This window comes from Panthera uncia (assembly GCF_023721935.1).
Source record: "Panthera uncia isolate 11264 chromosome A3 unlocalized genomic scaffold, Puncia_PCG_1.0 HiC_scaffold_11, whole genome shotgun sequence".
NCBI lineage: Eukaryota > Metazoa > Chordata > Mammalia > Carnivora > Felidae > Panthera > Panthera uncia.
In genome coordinates this window covers 27767162-27792794 of record NW_026057578.1, presented here as the reverse complement: position 1 = coordinate 27792794, position 25633 = coordinate 27767162, and the positions used below count along the sequence as shown (strand labels likewise).

At 49.5% G+C, this 25633-nt stretch overlaps 1 protein-coding gene across 1 annotated transcript; it reads left to right on the top strand.

Moving 5' to 3' along the window:
• Nucleotides 1-1673: 1673 nt before the first annotated feature.
• On the top strand, nt 1674-24518 carry NSFL1C (NSFL1 cofactor). Its single transcript, XM_049651030.1, has 9 exons — nt 1674-1819; nt 4318-4415; nt 10460-10534; nt 12980-13145; nt 13773-13865; nt 15202-15311; nt 16161-16298; nt 23162-23326; nt 24351-24518. Exons 1-9 carry the CDS (start codon nt 1715-1717, stop codon nt 24511-24513), a joined length of 1113 nt encoding a protein of 370 aa, XP_049506987.1. The 5' UTR covers nt 1674-1714; the 3' UTR covers nt 24514-24518.
• Nucleotides 24519-25633: the final 1115 nt, after the last annotated feature.

Below are 25633 nucleotides of genomic sequence, written 5' to 3'. Positions count from 1 at the left end.
TCAGAGAAGGCTTTGAATGCCAGGCCGGCCCAGCTCCCATACCCCCTCTTTAAAAGTCGGCCCTGAAGCCCAGAGAGGGCAGAGGCCTGGCCTGGCCACCCGGCTTGTCTGGGAGAGCCTAGTCGCAATCATGATGAATACTGATGACAATGTCTTTGCGGCCGCTACCTTGGGGAAGGCACGTTTATGGGTCTGAGGGCTCAGGCCCTTTCTCCCCACCATGAAAGCATCTGTGTTATGGAAAAGGAAGAGTTTTATTTACTGGAATTGGATCACATACCACAGTCAGCTCAACACTCATCAGGGGTCCAGGTACCTGCCTGCCTCCTTGACCTTGAATTTGCACTCCTTGACCTTGACCATGCACTCCTTCATTAATTCAGCAAAGGATCATTAAGTGGCTATTTAGTGCCAGCAACTGCAGGTCACAGGAGATAAAATGACAGCTAAGCAGAGGGCTTAGAAAGTGTCAAGCATTACTCTGAGCAGTGCACCCTAGATCCTCACACATCCCTCTGAAGGACTGTAAGGAGCTTCACTTACTGCAAGGAGCTTCATTTATCAAGACACGGAAGCTTGGAAACGTAATATACCCAAGATCATGCAAGCAGGAATATCTGGGCTTCAACCCCAGGCTCAGTCCAGAGTGCATGCTGATAAGCCATATCATGCTGGAGACAGCCAGAGCCTCTGCTGTCACAGGGATGGTGACCTTTGGGGAAGGCTGACACTTGACATGGCCTCACAGGGCATGCACAAGGATGTCTGATGGAGCCCAGGGCTGTAGAAAGGCCTCCTTGAAGAGGGAATACCTAAACTAAGAGGAGGGGGTGTGCAGAGGCTGACAAAAGGGAAGGAAAAGAGAAGAGAATCCCAGGCCCGGGGCCAAGAGGCAAGAGGGCAAAGGAGCTGCGGGCCCAAAACACGAGATTGTGTCTCAGAAGGTGTCCTCAGCGCAGAAGCCTGAAGAAAGTGGGAGAGCACCTTGCACACCAGCAAAGGAAAAGCGTTCCAGGAAAAGGGAGTCGCGGATGGCAAGGCTCTGATGAAAATGCACACCTGGCACACCGAGAAAGCAGCAAGAAGGGAGTGTGCCTGAAACAGAGGAATTTAGTGGAAAGCCTGGGCGATGAGACGGAGAGGCTGGCACGTTTCACATGGGTCTTGCAGGCCATGAGATTGTGTCTGGTAGGCGGAGTGAGATGGGGTGGCACGAAGCGTTGGGAGCAGAGGATAACCTGTTGCTCCAGATCTATTTCCCTAGAATGTGGACCAGAGGGCAGGGACTTTGTTTTGCTCCTGCCTATCCCCAACCCTGGAAGAGCACCAGGGTACTCGGTAAATACGGAAACAAGTAAGTGAATGAACGAATCCATAAGTGAATAAAATGAAGGGATGAGCCAATGAATAATTGTGAATCGGACTCCTTGGGAGATCTCATGTTCCACGAAGGCATGGAGACCCGCCCCGCGGCTCATCCTCCGCCGGGCTTCCAACCCCGTCCTTGGGCTGCAAGTCCGCGCCGCGGCCGCCAGAGGGCGCGGAGCCGGGGGAGTTTCCCGCACGGAGGACTTTGCGTGAGGCACCGCATGGGGCGGGGCCTGCGGGCGGGCGCCGCAAGGCTGGGCCGGGTCGACCGGTGGGCGGAACGCGGCTGCGGGGCTGAGGCTGTGCGGCGGCGGGCGGAGCGCTTCGGGCGGCGCACAGAGCGAAGATGGCGGCGGAGCGGCAGGACGCGCTGAGGGAGTTCGTGGCGGTGACTGGGGCCGAGGAGGACCGGGCCCGCTTCTTCCTCGAATCGGCCGGCTGGGACCTGCAGGTAGCGGCGCGGGGCCGGGTGCGTTGGGCCGGCGGGGGGCTGCGGGACGCGGGCATCTGGCATACCAAGCCGGCGGTGGCCGAAGCGCACAGTCATCCCGCCGGGCTGCGGCCCGACCCAGGCCTCGGGGTCCGGGGGCCGCTTGCCACGCGTCGCCGGCTCGGCCTGGGCGTGGGAAAAGGCGGGCCAGCCCCGGCCCTGCTCTGCGGGCCCTCGGCACCCCCCTCTGCCTCGCCCGCTGGCGGGGTCAGCGAGACTTGGGGCGCTGCCGCGACCCGCGTGGAGAAGGGAGCTGGGGGCGTGGCGGCCGCGCCGAGGCTCGGCTGAGGGCCTGGCCGGTGGGAAGGACCGGGTCCTGGGGGGAGCTGCGGTGAGGCCGAGGGGGTCGTTCATCTCCATTTCCGCCGCCCCGGCAGCCGGTGGAGGGAGAAGCGCAGCCCCGCGGTTGGCCCACGCCCCCTCCTACCTAATTGCTGGGAGAAACTGCCTCCGAGGTGGTGGCGCCAGCTTGGGGCCTGTGTCAGTGTCTGTCTTAGCTCATCTGTACAGTGGGAGTCTCGAGGAGTTTATCGTCTAGTTCGCTGGCACGTATTAAGTATTCATTAAATGTTTGTTAGCTAAGTCATGAAGATGAGCTACACGAGGGAGGGTTTTTTGTAAACTGTTGAATCCCCAGTGCCGAGCACAGGTCCTGGCTCATCGTAGACGCTCGGCAATTAATTACAGAAAGAATGGCGTAAATGGCATTGGCCAGCCTGCGTCTTAGGTAGGTGATGATGATTAGTGATTTCTTGAATCCTTACGGTGGAGCCAGGTGCTTTTCTAACTGCTTTCCGTGCCGGAAGTTATTTAATCTTTGCATTTTGCAGCTGAGGATTAGGGAGGTTAAGTGACTTGCATGAGGCCTCGCTAGTTACCAGGTGGGAACAATAGCATTAGAACTCAGTTCAGTCCGATTCCAGAGCCCAAGCTCTGAACCACCAAGGGCCAGGCACTTTACATGTGATGATGTGTTTAATCCTAGCAACATTGAGGTAAAGAAGACTAACCAGCTCCGTTGTATAGATGAGGAATGGGAGGCTCAGAGGGCAAGTGACATGCCCGAGGTCCACAGCCAGTAAGTAGTGAGGTTGGGATCTGAATTGGGGCTGACTTCACCCATTTAAATTGCTTCCCCAAAGTAAAAGAGTTAGGTACAGCATCGCGCCTGTATGCACGCATGTGGACGCGCGCGCACACACACACACAGTGTGAAGTTCCTGTGCAAGGCAGCCTGGAAAGCCTAGACTAACGTCACACACTTGTCGGGTCATTCAGTGCGTCTCCTCACACTACAGGTAGGGAATATGAGGCTCCCACGTGCGACATGACTTGCCTGGCAGGGCCAGGACTTGAATGTAGGCCCCCCTTCCCCCCCCCCCCCCATACCAGTTCAGTGCGTGTCCTATGACAGCATACTGCCTCCTATAAGGCTGGTGATCTTGAGGACAGGAACCACGCCTCTTTCATCTGCATAGACCTAGGTGCTCGTATTTTTGTACAGAGTGATTAAATACTTCACCATTGAGTCAGCGAGAGAAACACTCGCAAATGGCCAAAAGACTCCCGTAGACCTTCTGTATGTATAGAGCTAAGACGTGCCTGTGCATAAACGCTAATGGGTCCTCTCATTCATCGTGCAGGGTTGGTGGGCCAGGTGTCCCTGTTGGATAGATGAGGAAACTGGGCCTCAGTGGGAAAGCAATAATAGCCATCTGGACTGACCTCACCGTTCCTGACTCCTGGTTGTCCCGTAAAAGCTGAGAGTAGGGGCCTGAGCAGACTGCCTGGCTTGGAACCTGGCTCCACTCCTTATGCACTGTTTAACTTTGGGCAATATTTTTCTCAGTGTCTCCGTATCCACTATAAAATGAGACAATGATAATAATTACATAGAGTTCTTTGAGGATTAAATAAGTTAACATATGTAGAGTTAATGCTCAGAACGATGTGACACATAAATAAATGCTCAATAAATGTACGCTGCTTTCACTGGACCACCTTTCCTGGTAATGTGAGAATGAGGAGTGTCTCCATCCCGGCCTTCCTTCTTGCCTTCTATTCCCCTTAGGATATGGAATTTGTTTCAGGTGATATGAGGAGAAATAGTTGGGCTGCTACTTTTTTTTTTTTTTAATGTTCATTTATTTTTGAGAGGGCACAAGCTGGGGAGGGGCAGAGAGAGAGAGGGGACAGAGGATCTGAAGCTGGCTCTGCACTGACAGCAGTGAGCCCTATGTGGAGTTTGAATTCACGACAGCAAGATCACGACCTGAGCTGAAGTGAGCCGCCCAGGTGCCCCGGGCTGCTACCTTTTGATCTCATTTTCCATGGTCTCCAGATACAGACCATCTCGTAAGTGTGGGCCATACCTTCGTGACTTTGCTTTTTTGCACTCAAAGGAAATATGTCAGACGAAGGCCTGTTTAAGAACCCAGGTTACTACCTCTCTGTTTCAGATCGCCCTAGCAAGCTTTTATGAGGATGGAGGGGACGAAGACATTGTGACCATTTCGCAGGCAACCCCCAGTTCAGTGTCCAGAGGCACAGCCCCCAGGTAAGGGCCAACTTCAATTACTGCTACACGGGTGTGCTTCCAACAGTGAGGAGCAATTTCCTGGCTTGATGGAAGGTTCAGGCCTGGAGATATGAGCCAATAGATTGCAGTGAGAAAGTTAGACTAACTGGTGGGAATTAGTACCTCATAAGATTTGCTCCTTTCCTGTAGAGAGGTGGACAACACACTTAGGTGGAGTGTGGTTTATGGTCCAGGCCTGGGGGAATCCATGGAACCTACTCTGAAGATGTTTGAGAGTCTTGTATTTATGAATGTGAGGAGTGACTCTCCCATCTCTGGAAGTTTTTTTAAATGCTTATTTCTTTTTGAGAGAGCGAGGGAGAGTGAGTGGGGGAGGGGACAGAAAGAGAGGGAGACACACAATCTAAGGCAGGCTGCCTGAGCTGTCAGCACAGAGCCCAACGTGAGGCTCGAACCCACAAGTGGGGAGATCGTGACCTGAGCCAAAGTCGGACACTTAACCGACTGAGCCACCCAGGCACCCCCTCTGAAAGTTTTTAAGTAGAAAGCAAAGGACTTCCTCTCTGGGGTGCTGTAGATGGAAAAGATTAGATAACTTTAGAAGGGCTCTTTTGATATTTTTGGTAGGTAATTTTCATTACCCTATTAAGAAGTCTTAGAGAAAATAAACCTGTGTTGCCCACTCCCCAGATTGATGAGGGAGACCTTATTCGGTGAACCAGAGTTGACCTTCATGATCCCGTTTGCATCCCCTATCCCAGACACCTGACTGCAGGGTTCCCATGGCGGACCACTGCTATGATCTGCAGAGTAAGACAGTGCTGATCCTCCAGGAGACAGGCAGGGCCTCTTACTACAAAGGTGTCTGAACCACAGCTCCCCTCTCTGCTCTAGCCTGATTTGTCTTTACTCTCTGGTATATGTTTTCACCAGGAAAATTTGTGTGTGTGTTTTTTTTTTTTAATCAGCCCCAGAATACAGATGGAGTGTTTCTTTGACAGTGAAATGGTAAATTTTGTTTCTCTCTAAAGGCATCCAAGCTTTAAACTACATTTCTTCCCTCTGAAGAAGGAACTCTAATCCCAGACCAGATTTTGTGCTTCCTTAACTTGTTTCCTCCCTCCCACGTCCAGAGAAAAGAGGTAGTAGTAGGCAGTTGATCTTTTAATTATTCACAGGGGCTGACCTGTAAGGTATGGGTGATGGCTCATCTGGACGTTACTGCCTGGAACGTGGTTTTAGGAAGATGGCTGATTTCCTGGGTATGAGTCTTTTACAGGCCTCCCAGGTTACTGGTGGGACATCAGCGTGTCAGACATACAGAGGGGGGCCTCTGGTGAGATGTTCACATCTCTCTCCTCTAGTAGCCCCAAAGTCCTGTCAAGACCGTGGTTCATCAGAGCATAGGCCTGTGAGCCTGACTGCCTGCATTCCAGTCCCAGCTCTGCTACCTGGGAGCTTTGAGACCTTGAACGGTTTACTGAGCATCTCAATCCCTCGCTTTTCCTCACCTATCAAATGGGAACAATAGCAGTGTCTACCACGTGGGAGATTAAATGAATTCATAACTTACGAAGCACTTCGAACATAATACATATTAGCTGCTGCTGTTGTCATGTTTTTATTATCAGCATCCATTTTTGTCTTCCTCATTCTTTTTTGTGTGTTCCCTGGCTCTTTCCACAACAAATTCGTAGACTGAAAAGTAGACCTACTAGTAAAACAATCGAGGAAATAGAGTTTAATGTTAAGACCGAGGCACGTGCGGGCCTGGATGCCTTGCTTTGTTGCTTCGGGGAAGCCAAGAAAAAGAGAGAGGAAGGGCATGGTTTGATGTCATTGTCCTTGTCTGGAAGGAAAGCACTGAGTGCACTCTCAGGAGAAGCCATGCTTTACAATAGCGCCTCAGAGGAGTTCTGTGTGGACCTGCCTCCGCCCCCACCCCAACTGACCTGTTGCAGGACACTTAGCCTGCCCCCGGCTCACCCCACTCCACCCCACCCCCCACCGTCCTCCTCAAGTACTCTTTCGTGTCCTCACCATTCCTTGGAGCCACACTCAATTAGGTCCTGCTCTGATTCTAGAAGGGGGTTCTTAATGTGGAGGCCCTGAACCCCCAGGATAAGTCTGCAATGGATGTGAGAAGGTTTATAAATTACCTGAAACCACCGGCTAAATTGTGTGTGTGTCTTTTCTGGCAAGGATATCCGTAGCTTTTAACAGATTTTCCAAGGTCTATGGGACATAAGAGGTTAACACTGCTGCAAGATAGTCTAAACTCCTCGATAGTAACAGCTGTCATTTATTGAGCACTTGCCAGGTGCCGTGCCCTGGGTTAAGCCTTTACATGTACATCTCTTTAGTCCTCACTACAACCCTGTGTGTGGGTATTGTCCCTGTAGCCATTTTACAGATGAAAATACTAAAGCTGGGCATCTTCCCAAGATGCACAGCGAGTAAAACAAGGATTTAAATGAAGGTCTGTTTCTGTTTCCAGCGTTCCCTTCGTGGACATGCAGCGTCCTCCCGAGCGAGCCCTGAGCCTGCCTTCCTAGACTTACCCTCGTTTCTCACATCCTTATTCCAACCAAACCGATCTCTTTGGTGTCTTAATTTGACCTCCTTTTTGGTTCTCCTGCTTCTGTTTGAGCCTCTCACCTGACTGGATGTACCTGCTGTCTTGCATTCTACCTGTCCAAACCCCGTGGGTCTTTCTAGGCTTAGCTCTGTGCCCGCCTTCTCTGTCGAGAGCATCATCTCCAGCCCGTGGGCAACGTGCCATAGTCCCGTCCCGTTCGTCAGGAATCCAGGCCACCTATGATTTGTTCACTTTGACCCATATCCACATACTACTCGGTGACATCACTCGTGGGCTGTCTTGAACTCTTCTCCTGATATTTAACTTTTTGTCCCTCAGTAAATTATAAGTTCCTGGAAGTGGGAGAACTGGGATTTCAGGAGCACCCACCATCCGCCTGGCTCTGCCAGATACTCTTACCTACGTTGTCATGCCTCAACAACTTTAGAAGTAGGTAGGTGCTTGTCAGTTCACAGGTCAGGGTGCTGGGTCTTACAAAGATTGAGTAACTCCCAGCTGCTGGTATGGCAGATCCAAGGCCAAGTCTGTGTAAATCCGGAGCTGCTTCTGCCACACGCTACTCCCTGTCCAGCTCCTCCCACCCCTGTACCTAGCGCAGCAAGAGGTAGCGGTGAGCTTCTTCCTTTTCTACTTCTTTTCTCCAACTAAACTATGCTTTCTGAGGATGTCTGGGGCTGCCATTTTCTGATTCTCTAAAACTACTATCCAGTGTGGAAGCCAATAGCCTCATGTGGCTTTTTAGATTATTTAAAATTAAATAAAACGAACATTCAGTTATTTATGCTAATCACATTTCAAATATTCCATAGGTCACATGTGACTGTGACTTCCATACTAGACAGCACAGGTACAGCATTTCCATCACTGTGGAAAACGGATCTGACAAAGGACTTTTGTGGCACTTCAGGGTGCCAGGGTACCTGGGAGATAGAGTCTGGGTGCTGAAATTTCTGAGACATTTTGCCACTTTGTGGAGGACACAGAACAAAGTGTTCTGAAATTGCTGGTGTCCCCTTGACGTTCATGCTATAAGGCAATTCTCCGAGCGCTACTCCAGAGCGGCTCTCAGATCTGAGCGTGTGCGGCAGAATTGGAGAGAGCTTCAGACGCAGGGTGCCAGACACTCTTCCCCGAGTTTCTGACTCAGGAGCTCTAAGGCAGGCCTGGGGATTGGCATTTCTAACAGTCTCTCCAGTAATGCTCGTGCGCTCGGTCTAAGGACCGGCACTGGGAGAACCACTGCTCGAGCACAGCACTTGAAATGTGCTGCACCGTGGGGTCGGTGCTGTGATTGTCCCCATTTTCACTTGGGAATGAAAACTTAGAGCGCTTCGCTAGCATGCCCAGGATCCCAGGGCGGGAGGCTCAGTTGGGATCAAAACCGGGTATGTGAACACCAGAGTCTGTGTCAGAGTCCGGATGTAAGAACTTTTGGAGAAAAACCTGTAGGCAGAGCAAGTGGTTTGCTCAAGCATGTGTGCGTGTGTGTATTTGAAGGTGTTAACAATGGGGTGGGGGGGGGCTTTTTTCCCACGGATACTAGGCCGAGCATCTGTGGAAGACTCCCCCTGGGAAGGTTAATGAGTGGAATTAGCCTTTTGGGGCACTGGCGCACATCTGTCACTTGGATCCTTTTGAACCATGTCGTAGAGAGCATCCAGGAATGCCCAGGAGATGGCCTCAGCTAACTCAAGCAGGGAGTGTATTTGCCACATTAATTGGTCTTTGTTCTCTCATTTCTAGTCGATGCAACTTCAAAGCCTTGTTCTGTCCTCTGATTATCTCTTTGGTATAAATCTGCAAGACTGATCTGCAGCTTTTCTCTAGAAAATAACTCCTCGAGGCTTCTCGGTCTAGCCTCACTAGACCTGTATTCCCCTTCTTCTTATAGAGACGTTACCTTCTTACTCTAAGAAATACCAGAAGTGTTTTTATCAAATGCCTCCTCCTTGAAAAACTAAGTTCCTTGAGGACAGTCTAAGCTAGGAAAAAAGTGGCAGTGTAAAACAATGTCAGAAGAGGAAGGTGACCCTTCTCACGCCCGTTTTTAGTGTACCCTCTCCAACCCCACACACAGCCCTGCTTTTTTCCTAAACACCAATAAAGACTCTTCTTGACTAGCCTACAGCAGAAGCAGAGGCCTCCACCCACATATTCATTTCCTTTTCATTTGTTGATAGCTCACCCTTCCTCGAATGTGTTACTCTGTGTGTGTGCATATACCTCTTTCTTGCAGTGCGCTGCTGCCCCCCTTCTCCCACTGGCCCCTGCCTTTTATCCACCTGACAGTCCTCATTCTTCAGCACTCAGTCCAAATGTCCATTTTGCTGGGAAACTTGTCTTGATGTTCCCCCATCCCCACCCCATGAGGGATAGGACGTTCTGTACCCACACATCCCATGTGCCCCAGCCCCCATTTAGCAGAGGGTTTCCTGGCCCAGGGACCACAATGAGCCTATAAGCAACTCAAAAATAAGAACTTTTGGGGCGCCTGGGTGGCTCAGTGGTTGAGCGTTTGACTGTTCATTTCGGCTCAGGTCATGACCTCACGGTTCAGGAGTTTGAGACCCACATCAGGCTGTGCACTGACAGCACAGAGCCTGCTTGGGATTCTCTCTCCCCCTCTCTGTCCCTCCCCGGGGTGTATATACACTCTCTCTCAAAATAAAGAAATAAAGTTAAAAAAAAACAAAAAACAAACTAGGTCTGATCATCTTTATAGACCTAGTATCCAGTTCAGCGCCTAACACATAAGCATCCCTCAGTATTTAAAAATTAAATGATGAGGGCTGCCTGGCTGGCTCAGTTGGTGGAGCCTGTGACTCTTGATCTCAGGATTGTAGGTTCAAGACCCTCATTGGGTATGAGATTACTTTTAAAAAAATAAAAATCTGGGGCGCCTGGGTGGCTTGGTCGGTTAAGTGTCTGACTTCGGCTCAGGTCATGATCTCATGCTCCGTGGGTTCAAGCCCCGCATCGGGCTCTGTGCCGACAGCTCAGAGCCTGGAGCCTGTTTCGGATTCTGTGTCTCCCTCTCTCTCTGCCCCTCCCCTGTTCATGCTCTCTTTCTGTCTCAAATAAACGTTAAAAAAATAAATTGAAAAAAATAAAATAAAAATCTGTAAAATAAATAAATAAAAATTAAATGATGAAAATAGTAAGTTTTTAAATTAGGACACACCCCAAACTGTTGCCCTCTCCTCCCCCTAGGAGAGCTTAAATTGGGACTCCATTTTATTTCATGATAGCCCTTTTTAATTTATTAGTAGTCCTGTGGACTTTGAAGAAGTAAACGCCACGTTATTTTGCATTTAGACTTAGAAAGGCTAACCCTCTTTCACATAGATCCTCTTCTGCCCCACCAAAAATATCTAATCCCTATGTTTTCAACTCCTTAGCAGCTGATAACGGGAGTTACTTTTAGTTCTCCCTGAGGTCATTTTGCTCCTTTCTGTGTCTCCAGCGATAATAGGGTGACATCCTTCAGAGACCTCATTCATGACCAAGACGAAGAGGAGGAGGAAGAGGAGGGCCAGAGGTGAGTCTTTGTTAGGGGGCACAGTCCACAGGAAAGTTCATGATAATGTGTAAATCATCTAGAAGGACCCAAAAGGATAATGTGCTCAGTTCTCATTAGCCGTTACTACTGTGGGCTAGTCTAGGTGGGTTATATCCTAGAAACAGTCTCCCACTCCCTGTAGCTTAGAAGTGATCCCTTTCCCCTGTCACTATTTTTTTTCTTTTGGGATGTTTGGGTTTGTTTTTCTATTTTTAATTATTAATACATATTTGTTGAGTATTAAGGGAAGGGAAACAAACTGATAAAGAGGAAAAAAGTTGTTCTTTATACTGCAACCTAGTGCTAACCAGGTATCAGCATTTTGGGTGTATATTTTTCTAGCTTTTTCTTAATTAAAAAGGCAGTATATCGCATAATGAGCAGAGTAAAAGCTTATCGATGTGTTTTTTCTCCAACACACACACACACACGCACACACACACTGTCTGTTTTTAACCATTATGAATGTTATAGTAAAAATAGTGCCCATTGTAGAAGAAACAGAATAGTGTACTGAAAAAAATATAGCACTCATCCACCTTTTGGTAATTGGAGTTAACATTTTGGCATAGGTCTGTTCAGTGTTCTGTATATAACTGTGCTTTGTTTTGTATTTTACATGGTGTCGGTCAGGTAATTTTGTGTCTTGGTTTTATTGGATTAAGGCTATATATTCAGTACTTCTCCGTGCCATTAAGATTCTTCGTTAGTGTTTTCAGCAACTATAGTAACTCATCAAATGGGTTGTCCAATATTTAAGTTGTTTACAGTTTTTTTTTACCACTAAACATCAGTGCTTTGAACATCTCTGTGTATTAATCTTTGACTGCATTTCAGATTATTTTTCTTAGTGGAGTTTCTAGACATGAAAGGGACAAGGGAGTGAATATTTTTAAGCACTTGATTACACGCTCTCAGTTCACAAGCCAAGGCTTTGAGATTCTATGATAAAGACCACCGAGCAGAACTTCATCTGCAGCCTCATTTCACAGGTTTTAGTTCCCCATGGGCCCTGCCTCGGTCTGTCAGACATTCCTAAGGAACATTACAGTAACCATTATAGAAATGTAATTATCTCATCATGGTCACTCTTTGGGAAGTGGGCTGAGAAATTACATGTGTTCTATTCTCTGTTTCATCCATATAGTGACCTTTACACTGCCTCACAGCCTTCTTTTTAGATACATTCAAGGTTCAGAGTTTTACACTCCTTGAGTGAAAGGCAATGCCATCAAGTATGTGAATGCCCAACTCCTAAATGGCCGCTGCCTCCTTTTCCTGTCCTGTCACATCCTCCAGGTGATGACCTTCCTTTATTTCACATCCTGATTACCTCCTCGGCCCCTCAGCATTTCAGACCTGATGACATTGGTGCTGTCATCCTTGTCAAGGCCTGTGGCTTGCCTTGCATTCAGTGGGGAATGTCAGGAAATAGAAGGCTGAGACTAATTTTGTAGGTTCTCAATGTCCCCACTTAGCGACATGCTGTTGACCTGGCAGTGAATAGGAGTGATGAGCCAGGCTACGTGAGTACTGGTTTTCAGAACCGGCGTAAAAACTGCTAACTCCATCTCAAGCTGTGCTTGGCCCATTGCAGAGCCTGGTGTGGGTATCTTGGGGCTGGCATTTAGCTTTCCCTGACCTTCTTCAGTGCCCTCTTCTCATTGCCCCCGGTGTACGTCACAAGAATAGCGAGGCGAGGCTCGGGTGAGCTCTCGGTGCTGTATCACACCACCTTACATGTGTGCATTACTCTGCTTATTCTTTTGCATACATCCGCTGATTTGAACCTCATGGCCCTGACTTAAGGAGCAGGTAGGTAGGGCATGTGGTCCTTCCCTCCTATTTCAAAGATACGGAAAATGACATGCAGGGCCATGCACTGGCTTGCCCTGGGTCACTCAGCAGCAGGGCCGACACTGGAGCCTGGCTGCTTGTACTAACGACGCCACTGCCACTATTAACCCAGAGCTGTTAGTGGTAGCTGCTTCTGACTGTGACCACAGTTGCTATCTCCTAGAAAGGTGCCGGCCCCTGGACGAATAATTCCCAGCTGGGACTCTTTCTGGAGCTGGCATGCTGTTGTGCATGCCTGGAATGCCCTTCCCTGGTTTCTTCACCTGATAAACTTGTCCTCGTCCTCATCCTCAAGATTCAGCCCAGAAGACATTCTTCTAGGAAGCCTTGATTGTCCTCCATAGCTCAGTGCTCCAGAGCATCCCTTACTGACCTCCATTGCTGTTCACACTGCATTATGCCTGCCTGCCTGCTTACATGTTTCCCCAACTAGACGGTAAATTCCTTGAAGATGGGCGTTGCACCCATTATTGCCTCAGTGTGCCTAGCACCCAGCCCGGAGCCTGGCATGTGCTCTATTCATGTTTTCCAAGTGCGTTTAGTGTTAGACATGTATTTTCTGCACAGGTTTTATGCTGGGGGCTCAGAAAGAAGTGGACAGCAGATTGTTGGCCCTCCCAGGAAGAAAAGTCCCAACGAGCTGGTGGATGATCTCTTTAAAGGTGCCAAGGAGCATGGAGCTGTGGCTGTGGAACGAGTGACCAAGAGTCCCGGAGAAACCAGTAAACCGAGAGTGAGCACAGGGGATCATTGTCTGTGTCCACAGGACTCTGGTTCTGGAGACTGGGAGGAGCCCTTCCTCACCCCAGTAGTGACTGAATTTGTTTTTGTTTCGTCTTTTTTTTTTTTTTATTGCTCACTTGCTCTGGTATCCAGAAGAGCGGTGCACTTTCTCTCACCTTGTAACATGAGATCAAGATTTGGGGCAACTTTCAAGCCTGTGGCCTGTGGGCTGGAACAGGTCCTGCAGACATGTTTTATTTGGCCTAAACCAACTTGACTTATTTAGTATTTTGCTTTATTTTGTTTTAATTGAATTAGTATTGAATTGAATTGATGTGTTACATAAATTCTAGATTTCTGTCTTCTTTGGGAACATCAGAAGGTCTTTGCTATTACCTTGCACCCAGATTCCTACGTGGCCATGATTAAGTAGAGCTTAGTAGCAGCTGTTCCCTTTAGCCAAGCAGCCCCTCCCCCCTCCCTTCCAGTTCTCACCATTCCTGGCCACTTAATTCATCTACCATACTGCTTGGCCCTGTAGCTGTGAGTTCAGTACCAGAGAAGGTGCACCTAGTAGGTAAGATCATTGTATCTGAGGGCCCCACACCTCAAGTGTTTATGAACGTGTCTTTTACAGCCTTTTGCAGGGGGTGGCTATCGCCTTGGGGCAGCACCAGAGGAAGAGTCTGCCTATGTGGCGGGAGAAAGGAGGCGGCATTCCGGCCAGGATGTGAGTGCGCATCTACCTTCCTTAGGGGAGCTCAAAGCCTGTTCTGCCAGTTTTCAGAAGGGATTGGTCACATGTTATGTGTGAACCAGCAGCCTCTGGAAAGGAAGAGGCAGTGCCATCACTGTGGGCCAGGAGCGGAGAGGCTTACTTGACAACAAAAGTCAGCTCTCATCTAGCTGTGCAGGGGCACCCGAGAGAAGGAGTGAGCAGAGGGGATGGGCAAACGAAGGAGTTTTCTGAGCATTCCATGAATGTTGGGCGGAGGGATCATGATTCTGAGGTTTTCTGGTGGTGCGGACATGGCTAAAGAACTTAGTCTTCAGGGGCGCCTGGGTGGCTCTGTCGGTTGAGCGTCTGACTTCGGCTCAGGTCATGATCTCGTTGTTTGTGAGTTCGAGCCCCACGTCGGGCTCTGTGCTGACAGCTCGGAGCCTGGAGCCTGCTTCGGATTCTGTGTCTCTCTTTTTCTCTGCCTCTCCCCTGCTCATGCTCTGTCTCTCTCTCTCTCCCAAAAATAAATGAACATTAAAAAAAAAATGTTCTTAATAAACAAAAAAAAAAGAGCTTCAGTCCACCCAAAGCACAACTTTGAAAAAATTTACTATTGTCCAACCCTTTTTTTCCTGTGCATAGGGTCCCTCTCCAATCAGTGTCTCAGACTATATAGATAATTGTGAGGTTTTTAAATTTAATATTATGCCATAAATAGATGTTTGGCCTTGGGACCATTAGTTTTTATAATATATTTGTTTTTAATCATTTTGGGTTTATTCCAAAATGAAGTCAAGAAAATTAAAATTGTATCCACCTGAGGCAGCTGCTAATATTTTGGTTTGTAACCTAGACCGTTTTCTGTGAAAATGTCTAGGGAGTTAACACAAATTGTAGATAATCATTTTAATGACTGCAAAGTAATCCCATGAGTAAATTTGCCATGGCAGTTTAGTTGAGCACGAGCTACATGCCAGGCACACTGGCAACCCTACAGATAAGCCACAGATTTGATTTAGTCACTTGCTCAGAGCCGCTTAGGTAGTGAGTGCAAAATCAAGATACACACCCAGGTCTGCTTAAATCAGAACCCATGCTCTTAACCTGTTGCCATATCACCTTCTTACTTTAAGTTAATACTTGGTTGTTGATTGATTTCCTTGTGCATGCGCGCACGCGTGTGTGTGTATGTGCGTGTGTGTGTGTGTGATGTTGTCTTTGTTTGGATAATGACACAGTAAAATGGTAAAAACCTGCTAACACAGATCGGTGTTACTACTGCACACACTGATGTGCTTGCCAGCTTCCTGATAATGTATGGACTGCTTACCTCCTATTGTCACAGGTTCACGTAGTGTTGAAGCTCTGGAAGAGTGGGTTCAGCCTGGACAATGGTGAACTCAGAAGCTACCAAGACCCGTCCAATGCCCAGTTTCTGGAGTCTATCCGCAGAGGGTGAGCAGAAGAGCCCTCCTCTGGGTTCCATGTTAGTGAGTAGAATGGCAGATAAGAATGAAGAGGCTGATTTAAGAAGTAAATTTGGGGGACACCTGGGTGGTTCAGTTGGTTGGGCGTCTGACTTCAGTTCAGGTCATGATATCACAGTTCGTGAGTTCGAGCCCTGCATCCGGCTCTGCATTGACGGCTCAGAGCCTGGAGCCTGCTTTGGATTCTGCGTCTCCCTCTCTCTCTGCCCCTCTGCCACTTGTGCTCTGTCTCTATCAAAAATAAAAACCTAAAAAAAAATTTTTTTTATAAAGAAGTAAATTTGGGGGTGACTGGTTGGATCAGTCAGTTAAGCATCCATCTTTGGCTCAGGTCATGATCTTATGGTTCGTAAGTTCGAGTCCCACATCAGGCTCGCTTCTGTCAGCGCAGAGCCTACTTTGGATCCTGTTTCCTCCTCTCTCTCTGCCCCTCCTCTGCTCATGCTCTCGCTCGCTCTCTCTCTCTCTCTCTCTCTCTCTCAAAAATACACAGACATTTAAGAAATTAAAAAAATTTTTAAAAAGTAAAAATTTTAAGTGAATTTAACAGATTCACAGATCTAAAACCTTGTGTGTCTGTTATTCCCTTTTGGGCCTGGGGCAGGACCAAGTGACCAGATAAGATAGAGGTCTCAGCCATGACTTTGAGCAGGTGAGAAACCAGCAGGAGGCAGACCATCGCCACTAAAGTAGCCGCGCCCTGGGGAGACCCAGTGATTTTCACATTTGGAACTACAACATTTCTCCTCCCCTCGCACCCATCACTGCTGTTCCCGTGCCGCTCCGTGTGGACCCAGCGTTGCCTTTTCTCTTGCAGGGAGGTGCCAGCAGAGCTGCGGAGGTTAGCTCATGGCGGGCAGGTGAATTTGGACATGGAGGACCATCGGGATGAGGACTTTGTGAAGCCCAAGGGAGCCTTCAAAGCCTTCACTGGCGAGGGTCAGAAACTGGGCAGGTAAGAGCAGCACAGGTGGAAGTGGGACGTGCCGGTCACTGCGCCAGGCCCCCCAGACCCTGGGTACCATCACCATGCACGTAGCTCTTTGCCGTTTCCGAGCACTGCGGATTTTATCTTTAGGAGCGGAAAAGTGTGGAGAACGTGGATTTTGGCGTTAAACGACCTGAGTTTAAAATCTCTTCATTTTCTAGCCATATGACCTTGGACCACATAGCCTCAGTTTGCTCAAGCGTAAAATGGAACTGAGGGTCCTTACTCCTTAATCATTGTGAGGAGCGCAGAGCACTGCCCCACAGTGCACAGTCAGTGTGAGCACAAAGGGTAACACGTTGCTGTTTTGACTCCGTAATCTAGCACGTTCATGGCAGCAGTGATCTCCTTCGTAGCTTAAGGCCAGGACAGACACGTGTGTTCTCAGGAGTCACCTGAAATGGGGATGCGGAGGGACAAGAAATCTCTGACTCTTCTGCCCAGCCAGTCTTGGAGCCTTGCGGCAGCATTGTTCAGGATCCAGGGAAGCTCAGGGACATTGTTGCCCTGTGCCAGCTGCTCTCCACTGTTACTGCAGCTCTTATCTCTACTACTTTGGCCCTGCATGACACTCACTGTCACCTCCTGTGCCTTTTTCTGCCCTGTGTCCTCTGCCACTGTCTCCATCTTCCATTTAGACTCCTGATGGGATCTGATCGGTTGAAGTCACTGTTGCCTCTAATAGGCAGAGTTCTCCCACCAGACCTTGGCCCACGCAGAAGCAGGCTTCCTTCTCTCAGAAGCCCACTCGTCTCTGTGTGATGGGTCACTTGGTCAGTATTCTCCAGAGAGAACTGTGTGCAGAAGACGCATGCAGGGAATAGTGACCCTCCCTGCAAGTACATTTGTTACTTTACAGAAGGAAAGCTGAGGTTCTTGGACCCTAAGGGTTATCCTTGGGTATATAGCTGGTATGTGGTGGAGCCAGGACTGGAACCGAGGCCTTGTGATTGGCATTCCTTCCCACACCTGCACAGCAAGCACCCTCTCTGAGCCCCATCTGGCAGCTCTTGAGCTAGGCACTGCCCGTCTCCCCTCATCCCTGTCGGCAGAGATCAGAGTGTGGTCTGCCGGTAGCTCTGCCCTTTGAGCTTTGGGTGGGGACTCTAGGAGACTCCCCGTCGGCCATTCGTGCCTTATCAAGAGCAAAGATAATGCCTCAGGACATTAGAGTGGTCTCTAGTAGACTGATTTACCATAACCAGGATAGTAAGTTCACCCTGTTCTCATTTCATCCCCCACATTGGGCCAGTCGGTTAGTGCAGGACAGCTGTTCTCAGATTGGCCCTGTCTGGCTTCCCTGCCATCTGTGCTCAACTTTGTAGAGCAATAGGTAATTTCTTTTTTCTTTTTTCTTTTTTCTTTCTTTCTTTTTTTTTTTGTTATTAAAACAAAATGTGTTTTGTTTTTTTTTTAAATAATAGAAAGTACAGATTAAGAAAAAACCTAAACCTAATACCCAGACATATCCGGTTAGTATCCTTCTAGTCTTATAAACATGCTGTTTTATCATTTGCTGTTTTGCCTAATGAAAGTAGCATGGCTGTCATTCTATGTCAGTAATTATATTTCTGCAATATTATTTGTCATACTCACATAATTTCCTACCTTATGTATGTGCTATAGTTTATTTATTTTTTTTTTTAATGTTTGTTTATTTTTGAGACAGAGACAGAGCATGAACGGGGGAGGGTCAGAGAGAGAGGGAGACGCAGAATCTGAAGCAGGCTCCAGGCTCTGAGCTGTCAGCACAGAGCCCGATGCGGGGCTTGAACTCACGGACTGTGAGATCATGACCTGAGCCGAAGTCAGACGCTTAACCGACTGAGCCACCCAGGCGCCCCTATGTGCTATAGTTTAATTAGTCCCTGCTTTAACCATTTAGACAGCTGCCAGTTTTAAGAACAACACTGCAGTGAGTGTCTCTAATTAAATCTTTGTATACCCCTTAATTTGGGGCTAGAAGTAATATTGCTGTCTTGAAAGGTCTTCATATTTTTAAGATGGTGTCAAATTGCTCTCCTGGCTCAGAACTCAGAATACCGTGTAGCTTGGGCTTGGTTGGTTTCATGATACTAATGGGAAATGCTACTCCTGGGAAGTCTATAGGATTTGTGCAAGACTCCACATCTCAAAAAATTAAAATATATTTAAGGAGGTCTATTTTAGCAGGATGGGAAATAAATAACTTTATTAGTGTGGAGGATGCACCCAACAAGTTGAAACAGATCTTGATAATCAGGGTTGACACAGTTTGGTTTTGTCAGCTAAATAAATATTCTTTGCCAGTTCCATTTTCATTTTATTTCAGTGCTGGCTTTCTATGAAAAGTGAGCAAAAGACAAGTTTCATATAGCTAAGTGAGATGAGGTTTTAGCTTTTCAATCTAAACCAGATGGATAGCTTTTTTAGTTTTTCCCATAAATTTTGCATCGTTTTCCACTGTCATCTTGTCAACTAAAACGATCAAGAGCCAGAAGTTTTTTTTTTTTTAATTTTTTTTTTAAAATTTTTTTTTTTTTTTTTTGGGGAGAGAGAGACAGAGCATGAAAAGGGGAGGGGCAGAGAGAGAGGGAGACACAGAATCGGAAACAGGCTCCAGGCTCCGAGCCATCAGCCCAGAGCCTGACGCGGGGCTCGAACTCACGGACCGCGAGATCGTGACCTGGCTGAAGTCGGACGCTCAACCGACTGCGCCACCCAGGCGCCCCAAGAGCCAGAAGTTTAAGAAAATGTTCTCAGGTTTGCCTCAAGAATTAGTCAGTCCTGGGTTTTTTTCCTCCAATTAGCTGAATGTATAAATTGTTCTCAGTTCAAAAATTTGAGAAAACTCTTACAGTTGTATTAAACTTTGTTGTTTTAGGTTTTACAGTTGTTTGTCTGGATGGGACCTAATCTGAAGGTCCAGAAAAGGCTGCGTTTATTCAGTTATGAGTAGCAGACGCCCAGAGTGCCCCGGGGGTGTGCGGTTGCTGCTACCCATGTTGAGTCTCGGCTACTCACCGTGCTTTCTGCAGTGGTCATTTTTGTAAAGAGATGACAAAGTGTCAGCACGTAATGGTGACAACAAAGTACCTTCGTGCCCAGTTAATTCCCAGCCACAAAGGAAATGAGCAGTCGGTGATCCAGGCTCTCCATCTGGGGGAGGCTGTTTCCCTGTGAGTTGTATGGTGTCTGCAGGGAGACAGTAAAGAAACTTCCTGTAGATGTCTGATCGGACCGTTCCGTCCCCGGGGGAGGTGCCTTCACTGCTGCCGATGGCATGGCCGCCCCTGGAAAGGAGTGGTTCGAGTGTGAGCAGTGCTCAGGAAGCGCCAGACCCAGGGCTGAGCTCCTTTGGGCAACTGCACGTGGCTGTCCTACGTGACGAGAGCAACTTGGACCTACTGCTGTCTGAGTGTGAGAGCCGTAAGATCCGGTGTTGCGGTTCCTCCTGCTCCAGTCCTTGAGGGCAGCGTAGGTTGGGAGTGGCCTGTAGGGGATTTCCAGTTACAGCCCTTGGACAGGCACTAGCATCAGGTCCAGAATTTAGACAAATAGAAGCAGGGCAGGACCTTGAAGAATGATAGGAAACAGTAGTTACAGAGTGTTTTTTCTGCTGTTAGCTAAGCACTGTAGTAAGCATTTCATGTGTGTTATCACCTTTAATCCTGTTTTCACCCCCAAATAAGGGGAGGAAATAAGGACTCTGAGCCTTGAAGAGGTCAGATCACATCCAGGTCACACTACTGGTCAGTGCAGAGATGGTTCCCTCCAGTCTCTGCTCTTCCCTACCGTGCTGCATTGCATCCTGGATGTTCTTACATAGCCACGTAGGCATTTGTGCCTCTAGTACCTGCTGGGTACGGTGCATTATTTTTAGCTGTTATCCCAACCAAGGGAAATTTCATTTAACTCCCTTTTTATTGACGTGCAAACTGTGTCTTGGGACAGTGTTCCTGAAATCCAGGTCTAGGTCTGCCTGACTCCAAGGCCTGGAGGGAAAGTATGACAAGAGCCAGGCAGCTTGGATTGTATCCTGGCTTCGCGTCAAATCAACACCGGGATCTTGGGCACGTAGCTTAATTCCATTATGCCTCAGTTCCCTCATCTATAAAGCGGGGATGATGAATCCCTTCCTCACCCGCCATTGTGAGAATTAAATGAACTACTACATGTGAAATACTCAGCACAGGGCCCAGCTCGGTGATGAGTGCATCATAAACATACAGCGTGTCCCTCACACTTCCCCAGCTCACCGGATTCACAGGGTGTGCAAGAGAAACAGAAGCAACATGGCCAAGTGTGCACATCGGGCTTTCCTTGACCCTCAGGTGATGAGCACCAGCTCCGTGTGAGAGGCTGTGCTGGGAAGAGAGCCAAAACCTCAGTTGCCTCCTTGTGTGGGGGACTTGCTGAGTGTCTGGTCTGTGTCCAGCCTGCACACGGTATGTCAGCTAACCCCCACGGCAGAACAGTTCCTCGTGTAGCACGTGCACACAGTGAAGCCCTGGGAAGTTGAGTGACTTGGCCACAGCCGCCTCTGTTGTTTAGTTCAGTGCTAGAGCTGGGACCCGATGGCTCCAGGAGCACAGTGACTCTCCTTAGTAGTGCTGGCTGCCATTTAGTGGACTGCCTGCCCTAAAAGGTGCGGAGGTGTAGGGATAGTATTGCCTGTTACAGAAAAGGAAATTGAGAAGCCCAGATGTTCACTAACTTGCTGAGCATCAGGCAGCTTGTAGGAGAGGGGGGTATCAGACTCTCTGGGAGCCGGGGAGGAGTTTGAGAAGGCAGTTTTAATATATTAGTTTCCTAAAATAAACCCTAGAGTTTGACACTTGACAAAGTCCTGGCTGGAGGAACACACAGAACGTACAGGGAAAAAGCTCGTTCAGTACATGAATTTTTAACAATTGAAAAACTGCTCTACAGCATGTGCTTCTGTTTTCCTGTCTATAGGATGGAAACAGCACCCATCTCAAAGGACAGTTGTGACGAGTCCAGGGGGCTGTGGACATCAATTCCCCCTCCCCCCCCCCCCCCCCAGACATCGTGTGAGCAGTCAACGTCATTCCTGGTTCCCTTCCGCCCCCACCCTAGGTGAAACTGGTTCTCTGGGCCATCTCGCTTCTTTCTCATTGCAAGCCTGACTGAAGATGTGAGAGTTCCCTTTCTGGCAGGCAGTAGCTTCACGGAGTACCTGTTCCGTCCTTGGAATTGTTACTTGAACAGTTGAGAGACAGGCTGTCTATGGTCTAATTAGAGAGTTGACCTCATGCCCATAAAACTAATGAACAGAGTCAGTCTTAGGCATTTACGGGTGTAGTATTGAGCCCTCCACTGTCTCTGAACATCTCTTGAAGTCTGTGATGGTGTGATGTCTGCATGCGTTGGCCCACATTTGGGTCCCACCTACTGAGAGGCTGATGCGTAGAAAGAAACTCCTCTCATAGCTGGGTTCTCCCCTGAGCTCTGCTTTGTGATTCTCTGAGCCCTCATTTTTTAACAGTCACAGAGAACAGTTCACTTTTCCGTTCTTCTTTGCTAGTTATATGCTCTAGGGCAGTGTTTCACAAACTGAGTTCCAGGACATACTCTATATGCAGGAGGTTTAACAAGTGTAGCTTGAAAAAAGGACAAGGTGGTCAAATGAGTTTGCCTTAACCGCACAGCCTCTCAAGACCTGTAATATGCAAGTGGCCTCTGGTGCTGCCGGTTTGATGTGTGGCATTTCCACAGCCTTCCTGGGGATCTCTCAGGGGATTAGGGTCTCAGGAAACACATTTGGGAAAGCACTTTCCGATGGCTTTATTAGGAGTACCATTTTTAGCTTGTAAAGATCCAGGGGAGAGGGAGAGGTATAGGAACTGATGTAATCCAAAGCTTGGGGGAAACAGGCAAGCTGCCACCTCCTGGCCTCTCTTCTCTGCAGGGGTCTAGGTGAGGGCGGCTGCTCAGGGAAAGGCTGGGAGGGGGACTCACAGGTGTTTACAGGAGAGGGGCGAAGCCTCCAGAAGTTGTCGAGAATCGGGAGTTCTGTGTACATTTTGTGTGTCAGCGCTGTGTGTATTTCTCTCCTTCATCCCTCACAAAAGCTGAGCAAGGCAGGTCAGGTAGCCTTAACCTTTGTTAAAGAGCTTCATTACTACCCTTGTTGAAACTAAGGGAGCTCGAGTAACTTGCCCAGCGCCACCCGACTAGTGGGAGCATTCAGACGCCGGTCCACTTGATCAAAGATCGGTAGCAGACGCCGTGTCCTGTTGATACTGTGCAAATAATCCCTGTGGTGCGGGGTGCTTGAGTTGACCTGTGGGAGATCTCTGTCCCCTTCTGGTAGTTGACACAGGAGGATGAATGTGCACACGAATAAGGCTGCACTGGGGGGTACAGGCCTGACAATTCCGTGACCGGGAAGGAGTCTGGACTGGTCCCTGCATCCCAGCAGTCACCTGCCCGGCTGTCAGGCCTGCCTCCGCTACGGACCTGGAGTACCCTTGGCCTCTCTCGTTGAGGCTAAAACCCATCCTGATCTGGTCCCGCCACAGGCTGTCATGCATACGGCTTTCGTCCCTTCGGGCCTTTGTCCGGGTGAGGGCACCGAAGCAGAAGGGGTGAGTCACTTGCCCTGGGTTACTCAGGAGTTTGGAAGCTAGCCGCAGCTTGGGGCCTGAGTGCCTTCTGCCGGGCCTGTAGGTTCCGCGAAGGCAGGGCTTGTCTGAGTCACTCCTTGTAGCCACAGCAGCGAGCAGAGTCCCGGACACAGCGCGTGCTCAGGCTGACTCCAAGGCGGGATTGCCCTCCTGCAGGGGCCTTGTTGCTATGTGCGGCCTGACAGGCTTCTCTCTCCTCAGCACGGCCCCCCAGGTGCTGAATACCAGCTCTCCAGCCCAACAGGCAGAGAATGAAGCCAAAGCCAGCTCTTCGGTCTCAATCGACGAGTCCCAGCCCACCACAAACATCCAGATACGGCTCGCTGACGGCGGGAGGCTGGTGCAGAAGTTTAACCACAGCCACAGGTGCCTTGCGCCGTCTGGCCTCGCTTGCTTGGGGAGGGCCCCCTAAACGCCAGCGGGCGCTCCGTGCGGTCCCCGAAGGGGGCAGCGGGATGGGAAGGTCTGAAGCCTGTGGTTCTAGTCCCCACTCTTCTGTTAAGTGCGGCCAGCAACTGCTCACTTCCTGCCTATAAAGTTAGGGGACTGGACTTCTCAGGGTCTTTTTAGCCCCCACAGTGTGTGTTCACAGGAAATTTCATGGCAGAGCCCGAGTGCAGAACAATAAAATCTGAACTGCTGTGGTTAATGGAGAGGAGGAGGGGACACAGCACCAGCCTCTCCTCCAATTGGGTGTCCCTCCCCACAGGGGATCTCTGAAAACCACTGGGCTGTGTAAGTCTCTTCTAGATCTGCCCTTCGAAAATTCTAGAATACCTGCTCTACTATTTCAGATCATCTGGGCTGGATCAAAGCAAACTGCCAACCCCATTTGAAAGATGGGGAAACTGAGGCATGCAGAGATTAGCAGGGGAGGACTGTTAAACCAGTATTCTAGGTATTTGGCAAACGCCTTTTTCTAGGATAGCAGTATCCATATTTCATTAGGCATAGGCCAACTAAACCAGAAGCACGTGTGGGGCCCAGGGAACGGCTTGACAATCCTTGAGTGCTGACAGGGGGTCACGTGGGCTAAGTTCTGAAAAGGTTTGATTAGGATTACAGGACAGGAATCAGGCAGAGGAGCCCCGAGGGACCCCAACGTTGGCAGGAAGCACAGCATGAGGAAAATCTAGAAGGCGGGACATAGCAAGGGGAAGGAGCATGGGGGTCAAATTAGGTAGGGCTTGGGATCACAGTAAGGAGGTGGTGTTTATCCCACGGAAACTGGGAGCAGTCGTGAAGGGTTTTAGGCGAGGGAGTGCTGTGATCTGACGTGCTTCCAAGTGAGTGCTTTGGCTGCCCTGTGGAGAAGGAAGCCCAGGGGCTATGGACGGCAGAGGCCGGCCCTGCTCACCCCCCTCCCCACTCACCCCCCCTGCTCTACCAGGATCAGCGACATCCGACTCTTCATCGTGGACGCCCGACCGGCCATGGCTGCCACCAGCTTTGTCCTCATGACTACCTTCCCGAACAAAGAGCTGGCTGACGAGAGCCAGACCCTGAAGGAAGCCAACCTGCTCAACGCCGTCATCGTGCAGCGGTTAACATAACCGCCCGCCTGGCCGGCAGCCTCCTCTCCCTCCTGCGTCCCCCTTGGCCGGCCGCCCCACGGGGACCGCCCCTCCCGCCCCCCTCCCGCACACCCAGCAGGCCAGTGCCACGTCTCCTCCGTAGCTCTGGGTTCTTAGATCTCGGTTGGACATTTGTTTTCTCCTTAGTTGCATTTCCTGGGTTTTTGTGACGATCAATGGACTTTAAAGAAAAAAATAAAAATGACCAAAAAAACGGAAGGATATCACCAGCACGTTGTATGGAACGTCTCCCACAGAAGCCGGCTTTCATTGCTTTAAAATCACACTACTCTCCAGGGCGTGCGGGGAGGAGCCTGCCTTCCACCGTCTCTGCTTAAACATTGCTTGTGGCACACGACACCCATCCGCTGGCATCCACCCGCCAGCCCTGAGAGGACCGGTGGGCTTCCCCCGTTACTGGGAAGGGGGCCGAGCGCTTGTAGAGAGAGGCTCTGCAGCCTCTTCCTCCCACAAGAACAGGCCTCTTGCCCGGATACAACTGGGCAGCAGCAGGGGTGCCTGAGTGTGAGGTCAGGTCTGGATGCACAGAGCCCTTCAGGTGAAAATACTTCCCTGCACTCCTTTCACTCAGACGCTGGGAGATTCCAGCTCCCCGGGCCTTGGCTGGTTGAGATTCTAGCGATGCCTCCCTGTCCCAGCCCTTCTCCCTCGTCTGGACTGTCGCCCTGATGTTCTCGGCTGCACTGCCATTGCCTTGGTCGCTCCACGTGCAGAGATCTGTACCTGGGAGATTGGGTGTTCTCTCACTGGGAAACGGCTCACACTGGCCCACACGAGTGCAGGGTTAGGGCACCTTGGCACAGAAGAGGAACAATCAAAATGTCACCGAGCCATCTATCCACTAGTGGTGAAGGGGCAAATCAGATGGTGAAGAAAGGGCGAGTTGCCCGTGCTACAAGCCCCTTTTACGGTGTTAGCCTTTGTAGGAGGCTCCCGCTGAGTCCGTTTTGAGGGGGAGAGCAGTGTCCGTGGCCTTGGTGTGCAGGTCCCGTCCACAGTTCTCTGCCCTGCTGGCTTCCGACGGGCAGCAACTCAGGGAGTAGTTCCCCCGTGAAGACCCCCTCCCGTAAGCGTGCTT